This window comes from Tachyglossus aculeatus, chromosome 8, assembly GCF_015852505.1.
Source record: "Tachyglossus aculeatus isolate mTacAcu1 chromosome 8, mTacAcu1.pri, whole genome shotgun sequence".
In the NCBI taxonomy this organism is placed as follows: domain Eukaryota; kingdom Metazoa; phylum Chordata; class Mammalia; order Monotremata; family Tachyglossidae; genus Tachyglossus; species Tachyglossus aculeatus.
The window spans coordinates 6,359,079-6,372,852 of record NC_052073.1 but is presented as its reverse complement, the minus strand read 5'-3'; the positions used below and the strand labels follow the sequence as shown (position 1 = coordinate 6,372,852).

The 13,774-nt window shown below is 44.3% G+C and overlaps 1 protein-coding gene across 2 annotated transcripts in view; it reads left to right on the top strand.

Annotated features, from left to right (window-relative positions):
- The window catches only part of STK4 (serine/threonine kinase 4), a 119,650-nt gene that overhangs the window by 52,829 nt on the left and 53,047 nt on the right, over positions 1 to 13,774 (top strand). For both annotated transcript variants that reach the window (XM_038750229.1, XM_038750230.1), the window contains exon 10: positions 8,455 to 8,612. In XM_038750229.1, the coding sequence (XP_038606157.1) occupies positions 8,455 to 8,612 (158 nt within the window). The remainder of the gene's footprint in view (positions 1 to 8,454; positions 8,613 to 13,774) is intronic.

The following is a 13,774-nucleotide window of genomic DNA, read 5'->3' as shown; positions in this document are numbered from 1 at the left end:
CCGAGAGATCCACAAAACCCGTGGTTTTTCCAGAGAAACAGGAGGGTAGTGTTTGCCGGGATTCAGTGGGGGCTTTCAAGGGAATATTAATGACTGGAGTTCCCCTCTGTTGTGTTAATCTTGGGACAAAGTATCCACATTGACAGACTATCCCAAGTCATAAAAAAAAGGGGTGTGAGGAGCTGTTTAATAAAGGCTCTTTTGAGAGAATCAGGGCACTGCAAGTGTGACAGAAAATGAAATACAACCCACACCTCAAGGGCCTGTTAAGAATCAAAGAAGCAGCGTGGCCTAGCGGGTAGAGCACGGTCTAAAAGTCAGAAGGACCTGGGTTCTAATCCCGGCTCTGCTACTTGTCTGCTGCCGTGTGACCTTGGGCAAGTCACCTCACTTAATAATAATGATAAAGATGGTTTTTATTAAGCGCTTACTATGTGCAAAGCACTGTTCTAAGTGCTGGGGAGGTTACAAGGTGATCAGGTTGTCCCACAGGGGACTCACAGTCTTAATCCCCATTTTACAGAGGAGGTAACTGAGGCTCAGAGAAGTGAAGTGACTTGCCCAAAGTCACACAGCTGATAAGTGGCGGAGCCGGGATTTGAACCCGTGACCTCTGACTCCAAAGCCCGTACTCTTTCCACTGAGCCACGCTGCTTCTCTGCACTTCTCTGCTTCTCACTTCTCTACATCTCAGTTACCCCATCTGTAAAATAGGGATTAATGGTGTGAGCCCCTTGTGGGATACAGACTTTGTCCAACCTGAGTAACTTGTATCTACCCCAGTGTTTAGAACAGTGTCTGGCACATAGTAAGCGCTTAGTAATAACAATAATAATAATAATTATTATAATGGCATTTATTAAGCGCTTACTATGTGCAATACACTGCTCTAAGCGCTGGAGCACTGTTCTAAGTGCTTAACAGTTACCACCCAAAAAAAATATCCTCAGGACCATGACTGGGACATATTGTGTCATTCATTCATTCATTCAATCAATCGTACTGAGCGCTTACTGTGTACAGAGCACTGTACTAAGCGCTTGGGAAGGACAAGTTGGCAACATAGTCGACAAGGTTTCCGGATTTCTCAGTCTGCACGCACACTGTGCAACATCCTGTGGGGCGTTAGGAGGAAAGCAGGGGAGGCAGACCCGTTGTGAGGGAAGCTTTGAAACAGCAGAACTAGAGGTTCACTCCATTCTCGAGAAGGTCCTGGATTTTTTCCCCTTCCCTCAATTTCAGGATCAGGTCAGACCCAATCCAGTCCAGCCCCAAAAGGAAATACAGTTATTAATAGTAATAATAATAATGGTACTCATTAAGCACTTACTATGTGCCAAGCACTGTTCTAAGCGCTGGGGTAGATTCATTCAATTGTATTTATTGAGTGCTTACTGTGTGAAGAGCACTGTACTAAGCACTTGGGAAGTACAAGTTGGCAACGTATAGAGACGGTCTCTACCTAACAGCGGGCTCACAGTCCCTGTCCCACATGAGGCGCATTCTTAATCCCCTAATTTACAGATGAGGAAACTGAGGCCCGGAGAAGTGAAGTGACTTGCCCAAGGTCACTCGGCAGAAGCAGCGTGGCTCAGTGGAAAAGAGCACAGGCTTTGGAGCCAGAGGTCATGGGTTCAAATCCCGGCTCTGCCAATTGTCAGCTGTGTGACTTTGGGCAAGTCACTTCTCTGGGCCTCAGTTACCTCATCTGTAAAATAGGCTGTGAGCCCCCCGTGGGGCAACGTGATCACCTTGTAACCTCCCCAGTGCTTAGAACAGTGCTTTGCATATAGTAAGCGCTTAATAAATGCCATCATCATTATTATTATTATTATGTGGCAGAGCCGGGAGTAGAAGCCAGGCCCTTCTGCTTCCTGGGCCTTTGTTCTAGCCACTTATCTGACCCCTAGTCCAATTAAAGCATCCTTAGCAAGCCAAGCATCTTGATTTTGTTTTTGGGAGTGGAAATTCCTTGCTGTCTGAGCAAGAGTGGACCGAGACGAAGAACGCAGAGGCGGCTCATTAGATAAGGTTGGAATTTTGGAGTTCGTCGGTCTGTGGTGACCTAGAGGCTTTAGCAACACTGTTTATGAAACACTATTCAGATTAGACGGAGAATAGGTGTCCAGATAGGAAAACAGTACGGCCTAGTGGATGGATCACCGGCCTGCGAGTCAGAAGGACCTGGGTTCTCATCCCGGCCCCGCCAGTTGCCTGCCGTGTGACCTTGGGCAAGGCGTTTCACTTCTCTGGGCCTCAATTATTCATTCATTCAGTCGTATTTATTGAGCGCCTTACTGTGTGCAGAGCACTGTACTACGCGCTCGGGAAGTCCAAGTTGGCAACATGTAGAGACGATCCGTACCCAACAGCGGGCTCACAGTCTAGAAGGGGGGACAGACAACAAAACAAAACATATTAACAAAATAAATAGAATAAATATGTGCAAATAAATAGAGTAATAAATACGTACAAACATATATCCAGGTGCTGTGGGGAGGGGAAGGAGGTAAGGCGGGGGCTCAGTCTGGGAAGGCCTGTCCATCTGTAAAATGGGGATTAAAACCGTGAGCCCCACGTGGGAAAGGGACTGCGCCCAATCCGATTACCTTATCAGGACCAATCCAGCGCTTAGGACGGTGCCGGGGACATAGTAAGCACTTAACAAACACCATTAAAAATGGTTTGAATTCCAGGTTAAATTGCTAGTAAACTAATAATAATAGTAATTGTATCTGTCCATCTGGCCTGTCCATCTGTAAAATGGGGATTAAAACCATGAGCCCCACGTGGGAAAAGGGACTGCGCCCAATCCTATTATCTTATATCTATTCCAGCGCTTAGGACGGTGCCTGCGACATAGTAAGCACGTAACAAACACCATTAAAAAAGGTTTGAATTCCTGGTTAAATTGCTAGTAAACTAATAATGATAGTAATTGTATCTGTCCATCTGTATAATGGGGATTAAAATCGTGAGCCCCACGTGGGAAAAGGGACTGTGCCCAATCCGATTACCTTATATCTATTCCAGCGCTTAGGACAGTGCCTGGGACATAGTAAGCACTTAACAAACACCATTAAAAAAGGTTTGAATTCCAGGTTAAATTGCTAGTAAACTAATAATAATAGTAATAGTATCTGTCCATCTGGCCTGTCCATCTGTAAAATGGGGATTAAAACCGTGAGCCCCACGTGGGAAAAGGGACTGCGCCCAATCCGATTACCTTATATCTATTCCAGCGCTTAGGACAGTGTCTGGGACATAGTAAGCACTTAGCAAACACCATTAAAAAAGGTTTGAATTCCACGTTAAATTGCTAGTAAACTAATACTAATAGTAATTGTATCTGTCCATCTGGCCTGTCCATCTGTAAAATGGGGATTAAAACATTGAGCGCCACGTGGGAAAAGGGACTGCGCCCAATCCGATTACTTTATATCTATTCCACTGCTTAGGACAGTGCCTGGGACATAGTAAGCACTTAACATACACCATTAAAAAGGTTTGAATTCCAGGTTCAAATGCTAGTAAACTAAAAATAATAGTAATTGTATCTGTTACAGTGTGGGCCAAGCACGGTGCTTAGCACTAGATTAGGTATAATCCAATCAGATCAGAAACACGGGAGCTCACAGTCTAAGGAGGAAGGGGAACAGATATTGAATCCCCATTTTACAGATGTGGAAACTGAGGCCTAGAGAAGTTAAGTGCCTTGCCCATCACCATTCTTCAGGCAAGGGGTGGAACTATTAGAACCCATGTCTTCTGGGTCCTAGTCCTGTGATCTTTCCATTGTGGGAAAATTAGCTTAGTAGTGAAACTACTAAGAAACTAAGAGTAGTTTCTCTTCCAGACGGATCATTGCATGACTTTGGTCAGTAAATACTTAACTCTCCACTAGGTTTGTTTCCTGAATTTGCAGAGAGGCTTTGATCATTTGACTGCTTTGAATCTACGGGTGTGACATGGGTGTTTGATGTGTGTGTCTAGTTCTTCAGCAACCAGGTTTACTTATAGATTGTATTTTCAGGCCCTCCTTTTAGATCATTTATTTCATAACAACTTGAGTCACAATAGATTTGATCACCAGCTTGGTCTGTTTCGAATCAAAGCCCCTCCTGTTACTGAGACGACGGTTGTCTGCAGTGGGTTTTTTTCCCCTCGAGAAATGTGATTTTTCTGCTTGAGACTTTGCAGATTTAATTGATTATTCTGTATTAGAAGGTATGTATGCAGTTCCCTCAGGGAACAGAACTGACTTTCAGTGCTTTTAGTGTCTGAAGAACACCTTTGGTTCAGTTTTTTGGGGTTCTTTGGATTATTGGAGTCATCGAATTTCACTTCTATACTCCAGTTTCTTGGTAACTTACTAAGGTTTAGGCTATAATATTTTTACTAGTAGTATAACTTTTGAAATCTGTGTTTAAACCCCCCCCCCCCCCGCCATTTTACCATTGGAATTTTGTTGGGGTGTAAGTAGAGTTCATCATCGTTCCCACGAAAAGCATTTATTGAGCACCTAATGGGCAGGAAATGTGTCTGTTTATTGTTCTCTTGCACTCTCCCAAGCGCTCCCCCTCTCCATCCCCCGCCTTACCTCCTTCCCCTCCCCACAGCACCTGTATATATGTATATATATTTGTATGTATTTATTACTCTATTTTATTTGTACATATTTATTCTATTTATTTTATTTTGTTAATATGTTTTGTTTTGTTCTCTGTCTCCCCCTTCTAGACTGTGAACCCTCTGTTGGGTAGGGACCGTCTCTATATTGTACTTCCCAAGCGCTTAGTACAGTGATCTGCGTACAGTAAGCGCTCAGTAAATACGATTGAATGAATGAATGAATACAGTGCTCTGCGCACAGTAAGCGTTCAAAAAACACGATTGACTGACTGACCAAGCACTTTGTCAGATGCTTAGGGATGTACAGCCAAAATCAGAGAGAGATTTTTCTGCCCTCAAAGCACTTGAGAGAGTAGGCATATATTGCCCATCATAGAATAAGTGGAAGAATAAGAGCGTAGATAATAATAGTAATAAGAGTAGGGTTCATTAAGCTTTTAGTGCCAAGCACTGGACTAAGCGCTGCAGTAGATAGAAGATGATCAGGTCAGAAAACAGTCCCTGTCCCACATGGGGCTCACAATCTTAATCCCCATTTTACAGATGAGGAAACAGAGGCACAAAGCAGTGAAGCAGCCGGCCCCAGGTCTCCCAGTAGTCGAGTGGCCGTGTGAGGATTAGAACCCAGGTTCTTCGACTCCCAGGCCTGGGTTTTCCATGAGGGGAAAATCAATTTAAACAATTGAAGATGAGAGAGCGTCCCTTCGCCAACCACGGGCGACCCACGGTCCAGTCACGAAGATTTTGGGACCAGAGCCGGGTGTCATCAGCCAGTGCCCCACGGTTCCTCAGGAGTGACCGCACAGACAATGGGACCCATTTTTATGCTCTTAGAATCTTTGACCACTGTCCAAGTGACCCGAACAAAAATCTGCGGGTCCAAAATTCACAGAGAATCTAAATACCGGTCTTTCCATTGTCCTTCCACATCTAAACTTGACCCAAATTGCCAATAAGAATAGTCAAATTTCTCTATAACTAGATGGCCGGCGAAGGGCAAGTTGGCTACATTTTTATTAATTCATTCAATCGTCTTTAATGAGTGCTTACAGTGTGCAGAGCACTGTAATAATAATAATAATAATAATAATAATAATAATAGCATTTATTAAGTGCTTACTATGCACCGAGCACTGTTCTACTAAGCTCTGGGGAGAGTACAACACAACAATAAGCAGACACATTCCCTACGCACAACGAGCTTACAGTCTAGAGGGCGAATTCACAGTTTACAGTATGGGAGTTCTCTGGGGATAATATGAGACCTTTATTAAATTGCACAGTAATAATAATAATGGTATTCGTTAAGCGCTTACTATGTACCACTGTTCTAAATCCTGGGGTAAATACAAGGTAATCAGGTTATCCATCGTGGGGCTCACAGTCTTAATCCCCATTTTCCGGATGAGGTAACTGAGGCACAAAGAAGTTAAGTGACTTGCCCAAGGTCACACAGGAGGCAAGCGGCATAGTCCTTCGTTCCTTAGCTTGCGTTTCCTGCTGTGGCGTCAGCCCCTCGTGACAGTTCATGGGTGACTGTGAGCATGTTTACTGTGTGCAGAGCACTGTACTAAGCTCTGGGGAGAGTACAATGCAACAATAAGCAGACACATTCCCTACGCACAACGAGCTTACAGTCTAGAGGGCGAATTCGCAGTTTACTGTATGGGAGTTCTCTGGGGATAATATGAGACCTTTATTAAATTGCACAGTAATAATAATAATAATGGTATTTGTTAAGCACTTACTATGTACCACTGTTCGAAGTCCTGGGGTAGATACAAGGTAATCAGGTTATCCATCATGGGGCCCACAGTCTTAATCCCCATTTTGCGGATGAGGTAACTGAGACACAAAGAAGGTAAGTGACTTGCCCAAGGTCACACAGGAGGCAAGCGGCGTAGTCCTTCGTTCCTTGGCTTGCGTTTCCTGCTGTGGCGTCAGCCCCTCGTGACAGTTCATGGGTGACTGTGAGCATGTTATGGACAGGAATGTGTCTGTTGTTCTGTTGTTCTAAGTACTCTCCCGGTGCTTAGTACAGTGCTTTGCACACAGTAAGCGCTCAAGAAATACGATCGAATAAGCGAATGAGTGATTGCAGTCGCTCCATCCTGCTTGAATTACTCCCTTCAGGATCAGACATCCAGGACAGTCCTCAGGGTCCCAATGCCCTATGATTTATACGGCCCAGGCAGGGATGATTTTAGGGGCTCAGACCAATGCACCCTAGTACGTCTTAATCGCATTTATTGGGCGCTTAACGGCATGCAGAGCACTGTACTGTGTCTTGGGATGTAGTCCTCTCCAGGTGGCGAAGGACGCAGTTGGGGTTCACAGGCCTTACTGGAAGGTTTGCTGATCACAGCCCTCCCAGTGAACCCCTTATTCTCATGGTCGCTCCCCAGAGACCCTTGGGAACCCCCAGCTCCCACGCTGGGAAAATGTTTCCCATTTTCCTCCGAACCTTACGATGGATCCTGAACTTCTTGCTCCTCCCACCTCGCCCCAGCCCTTCCTCGAAATTGGCTTTGCTCCCTGTGATGTCCCCGGATGAGCGATTGACAGCCCCTGCAAATAAGAAGTAGTGTGGCCTGGTGGAAAGAACTCTGGCCTGGGAATCAAAGGACCTGGGTTCTAATCCTGCCTCCACCGTTTGCCTGCTGTGTAAACTTGGGCAAGTCATTTGACATCTCTCACCTTGTAACCTCCCCAGCGCTTAGAACAGTGCTTTGCACTTAGTAAGCGCTTAATAAATGCCATCATCATCATCTCTGCGCTTGTCAACTCATCTCTCCCTCTCAGTCTTCAGTCCTCTCCCCCTCGTCCCCCCTCCATCCCCACTGTCTTACCTCCTTCCCTTCCCCACAGCACCTGTATATATGTATATATGTTTGTACATATTTATTACTCTATTTATTTATTTATTTTACTTGTACATATCTATTCTATTTTATTTTGTTAATATGTTTGGTTTTGTTCTCTGTCTCCCCCTTCTAGACTGTGAGCCCACTGTTGGGTAGGGACTGTCTCTATATGTTGCCAACTTGTACTTCCCAAAGCGCTTAGTACAGTGCTGTGCACACAGTAAGCGCTCAATAAATACGATTGATTGATTGATCTGTAAAATGGGGATTAAGTCCTCTTCCCTCCGACTTATCCCGTGAGCCCCACGTGGGACATGGACTGTGTCCATCCTGATTATGTAGCATCTACTCCAGCAGTTATTTCTGTGCTTGGTACAAATTAAGCGCTTAACAAGTACCATAAAAAGAAAGGATTGATCAGATTCTCTGTTCTAGAAATCTGTATGCCTTTCTCCCTTCCCTTCTCGCAAGGCGAGATTGGCTTGACTCTACAGGCTCTTCTGAAACATACCTTTACCACAAGTAGTAGTAGTAATAATACTGTTGAACACTTCGTGTGTGCAGAGCATCATACTAATTGCTGGGAGAGAATATACAGGTGGGAATTACTATCATTATTATTAGTAACAGTAATAAAAATTTTAGTACTAGTTAGGCACTTAATATGAGCCATATGTAAGACAGGGGACTGTGAGAATCTGATTACTTAGTAGAGTGCCTGGCATATAATAAGCACGTAACAAATACCATTATTACTATTATTGTTATGCTGGCATTTAGCAGAGTGCTTGGCACATAGTAAGCACTTACTAAATCCCGTCCATATTACCTCCCCGGAGAGAAGCAGACTGTTTAAACATGGGTGGCCTAGCAAACTTTTGCATTCCTTTTCACAAATGATGTCAAATATCAGATGCTTTGAGTATATTATTGATCCTTTACTCTTCTGTGTTTTCAGGAAGGGATGAGACCCTGCAGCCTGCAAAACCATCTTTCCTGGAATACTTTGAACAAAAGGAAAAAGAAAATCAGATCAACAGCTGCGGAAAGAACGTATCCGGCCCGACGAAGAATACTTCGGACTGGAAAGTACCACAGGACGGCGACTACGAATTTGTAAGTGTGAAGCATTTCACGGGGCCAAGGTGACTCTGGAGAGAAGGTGTTTGATATATAGCATTCTCGCATGTCGTCTTAGTTTGAGATCTCTAATTATTCTGTTGGGCTGTGGGTTTTAGGATGTTTACCCCCAAAACTCTTACCGCCTTTCAAGGATTTATTTTTTTTCAAATGTGGGAAGAGTTTGGATTCAGATTTTAAAAAATGGAGTCATAGTTTTTCTTCATGCAACATTGCATGTTAAGTGTTTCTTTGTTTAAAGTGATCCCCAGGGAGCATTTGCCAATAGCTATGTGGGCACTCAGCGTCGTGATTATTTTTTGTCGCAATGTTAAGGGAATCTTGATTAATTTCGAGTTTTCGACTCCAGCATCAGTTAAGAATATAGCACTATCCAAATCTTGTTTGCAGAGGTACCTGCTCCTCTGAGTGTGTGTGTTCGTGTGCACGCATGTGTGCGGGGGCAATGGGAGGTTATTATTATGATAGTATTTGTTAGGTGCTTACTATGTGTCAAGACCGTTCTGAGACCTGAGGTCGATCTCCCCCGCCCCACCTCCTTCCCCTCCCCACAGCACCTGTATGTATATTTGTACAGATTTATTACTCTATTTTACTTGCACATATTTACTATTCTATTTATTTGGTTAATGATGTGCGTCTAGCTTTATTTCTATTTATTCTGATGACTTGACACCTGTCCACATGTTTTGTTTTGTTGTCTGTCTCCCCCTTCTAGACTGTGAGCCCATTGTTGGGTAGGGACCGTCTCTAGATGTTGCCAACTTGTACTTCCCAAGCGCTTAGTCCAGTGCTCCGCACACAGTAAGCGCTCAATAAATATGATTGAAGGAATGAATGATGCCGGGTAATCAATTCGGGCACGGTTCCTGTCGCACATGGGGCTCACAGTCCAAGTAGGAGAAGGAACAGGCATTGAATCCCCATTTTACAGATGAGGAAGCTGAGGCACAAAGAAGTTGCCAGAATTTCTCATTCAGTCTCTGAAGCTCAGCCCCTGAAACTGCAAGCACTGTTGTTGGTGTGGGCTTTGGAGGCTGCAGTCTATCCAGACTCCTTCACTCTCAGACTGTCTGTTCCTCTCCTGTTCCTGTCCCACCTCGCCCACGGCTTAGCAGAAGAAGAGTTGGTGGCCCTGGGTTCTAATAGTGGCTGGGCCAGTCGCCTAACTTCTCCGTGCCTCAGTTTCTTCATCTGTAAAATAGGGTTTCAGCGCCTGTTCTTCCTCCTATTTAGACTGTGAGCCTCATATGGGACAAGGTCGGTGTCCGCCCTGCTTGTGTCTAGTGGTCAGGGAGAGTGCTCTTCCAAAAAGGATTCCACTGAGTTTCACCAAGGGATCTAAATGCTGCTCAGTCAGTCAGGTGTATTTATTGAGCGCTTACTGTGTGCAGAGCACTGTACTAAGTGCTTGGAAGAATACAGTATAACAACAGACACAGGCCCCGCCCACGAGTTTACAGTCTAGGTGGTAGGTATCAACCCCGACCGATGCGCTAAACATTTCCCACGGTTTTCCCTTCCCTTCTTACAGAGCCTTTCTGTCTGCCAAAAAGGCAGGCTTTGGAGTCAGAGGTCATGGGTTCAAATCCCGGCTCCGCCACTTGTCAGCTGTGTGACTTTGGGCAAGTCACGTCACTTCTCTGGGCCTCATTTACCTCATCCATAAAATGAGGATTAAGACTGGTAGCCCCCCGTGGGACAACCTGATCACCTTGTAACCTCCCCAGCGCTTAGAACAGTGCTTTGCACATAGTAAGCGCTTAATAAATGCCATCATTATTAATATTATTATTATTATTACTTTCCCTGGAGGCATGTGGCCATATGAAACAATGAAACATCCTTTTTGCCCAAGGAAGGCAAACAGGAAGTTCATTCAAACACACAGTGGCCGGCTTCAGAGTTGGCAGAAGGCTCTAGGTTTCTTTTCAGAGCCGAATCTAAATTCCAGGCCTCAAGCCGGCTTAGCCCATTTGGCAAGTTGTAAAGGAACCACCTCAGGGATTGAAGGTGGACTTGGAAATGTCAACAGCCTTACTTCCATATTGTCACTGTTCCTCACCTCTCTCCCCGGCCTCCAGTCCCCCATGAGGGATGTTTGACAACAAACCTTGTGTTTCTAGGAGCGAGCGTAGGAATCCGGACCCTCCTAGTTTGGAGGCCCGAATGCCTTTGGTATCCAGAAAACCACAGAAATCTCCAAATGGGCCTTTTAGCCTTCCACTGGAAACCACGCTGTCAAATTTGCTGGGTTTTAGCAGAGTCATGATGCGAACTGTCAGATGGACTGAAGAGAGATGTAAGAAGAGCTGACACTCTTATTTTTCTGGCCTCTTCAAGGTACTGGGCCAAGAGGCCAGTTTTTCTGATGGAGTCGAGACGTTATAATCTGCAATCAATCAATCAATCAATCAATCATATTTATTGAGCGCTTACTGTGTGCAGAGCACTGTACTAAGCGCTTGGGAAGTACAAGTTGGCAACATATAGAGACAGTCCCTACCCAACAGTGGGCTCACAGTCTAAAAGGGGGAGACAGAAAACAAAACCAAACATACTAACAAAATAAAATAAATAGAATAGATATGTACAAGTAAAATAAATAAATAAATAGAGTAATAAATATGTACAAACATATATACATATATACAGGTGCTGTGGGGAAGGGAGAATTATTCACCAGATTAAGTGTATGAGTGGAGAATTTGTAATAACTGGGTTAGCAGGGGTCAAGGGCGTCTACATTTCCTTTCCTTCATGAAACAAAAGACGTATATTCTCCCCCCCGCCCAATTGAAATCAGTTATCTGTACTGCACAGTGGGCTTGGATTTTTCTCTCTAGTTTTTGGTGGGTTTTTTTTTTAACCCCTTGAGCATTAAAATAGCTGGAAACCGAGTCCAAATGCAAAAATAAGGGAACATTACACACAAGGGTTTTATGGAGATGGGGTCAAGGAAGATACATAAAAAACCAAATTATTAATATAATATTAATTTCTTCTAAACTCTTTTTGGGGAGGGAACGTGTCTGCTAATTATCCTGTATTATACTCTCCTCAATTCGTAGTACAGTGCTTTGCACATAGTAAGTGCTCAATAAATACCATTGACTGATGGATTGATTCTAAACAACTGATTTAGACTGTGAGCCCACTGTTGGGTAGGGACTGTCTCTATATGTTGCCAACTTGTACTTCCCAAAGCACTTAGTACAGTGCTCTGCACACAGTAACCAATAAATACGATTGATTGATTGATTGACGTACTGGAGCCGAGGCTGATGATTCTATTGGGATCTTCACTGCAAACAAGTCAGATAGTATTTTGTGGTGATGAAAGAGGGTATTTTTAGCAGTGCTGTTTCCCCGCAAATGACAACATCCTGGAACCTCATGAAACTTAATCTTCCTCATTCTATTGCAAGGTGAAATGACTTTAGACTTCTATATAGACTTTTGCCTATATTTTTCCTGGTATATTAAGTTATTAACCCATTTTTCTATTAGGTTAGGGATTTCATCTGTGCCGAATGCCTTGGAAACTCAGCATGTTGCCGTTTTATAACTTAAAATGATCAATGTGGTGACCGAGATATTGCATTTCCTATTTAAACTGGTTCTCTGTGGGGTACTGTGTGCTGTTTAATTGGGAGAATCAGTCTGTACTGGTAACAGAAAAGTTTGAAACTACCTTGAGGGCCACCAGTTCAGAAGAGGAGAGCGTTTCGGTCCTTGACTTAAAGGTCCACTTGGCCGAGAGACCCGTTAAATATCAGAGGACAGCAGTGACAGTAGGGTGAAGTGTCCGTGGTAGACAGAGTTGGTCAGACTAGTTTGGAGGAAAAGCGGGAAAGCTGGTGAAAAATCCAGCCACGAGGAAGACCGTTCTTCCTTCTCATTCCCCGGTCATCCTTCTCTACTGGCCTATATCCATGCTTGGCACATAGTAATCGCTTAACAAATGCCACTCTTTATTTTTATTTATTCCTAATAATACTGTTGGCACTTTTCAGGCATTTACTCACTGCTAGGCTCCTCACAGTCTATGGAGGAGGAAGAGCAGGAGTCGTAGCTGTAAAATGGGGATTTTACAGATGAGAAAACTGAGTCAGTCATATTTATTGAGCGGTTAGTGGGTGTGGAACTGTACTAAGCGCTTAGGAGAGTACAACAAAGCAGACAATGAACAGACGCATTCCCTGCCCACACTGAAGCAGCGTGGCTCAGTGGAAAGAGCCCGGACTTTGGAGTCAGGAGTCATGGGTTCGAATTCCGGCTCTGCCAATTGCCAGCTATGTGACTTTGGGCAAGTCACTTCACTTCTCTGGGCCTCAGTTCCCTCATCTGTAAAATGGGTATTAAGACTGTGAGCCCCCTGTGGGACAACCTGATCACCTTGTAACCTCCCCAGCGCTTAGAACAGTGCTTTGCACATAGTAAGCGCTTAATAAATGCTACCATTATTGTTATTATTATTATTAACGAGCGTACAGGGTAGAGGACGAGCTTACAGTCTAGAGGAAGGTAAAGTGACTTGTCCAAGGTCACACAGAGGGCCAGTGGCAGAGCTGGAACTAGAACGAGGATCTCCTGGCTTCCAGTCTCATGTTCTCTCCCCTCCTCCTGCCATTCCTTCTTAGAACAGTCCTGGATTAGTTCAGAATTCCTTTTGTCTCCTGAGGAGGAGCGGCAGGACAAATGTTGATTGCTCAACAATTTTTCTGAAACCGATAGTGTAGATTTATGGCAACTTTGACTCGTTGCGGGGCAAGGAACGTGTCTCCCAACTCTGTTGTACTCTCCCAAGCGCTTAGTACAGTGCTCTACACACAGCAAGCACTCAGCAAATGCCAGCAAATGGTTGATTTTGTTGGGGCCAGGGAGAAGTTGAAAACTTCAATCTGTTGGTTAGAAGGCCATGTTTGACCGTACTAAGGTGAACAAAAGTTTTATGTTGTGAGTTGGTTCTGACCCACAGCAACTCCATGGACACATCTGCCCCAAAACGCCCCACTTCCATCTGCAATCGTTTTGGTAGTGTATCCATAGAGTTTTCTTGGGAAAATTCTGGAAGTGGTTCACCATTGCCTTCTTCCGCACAGTAAACTTGAGTCTCTGCCCTCATTCATTCATTG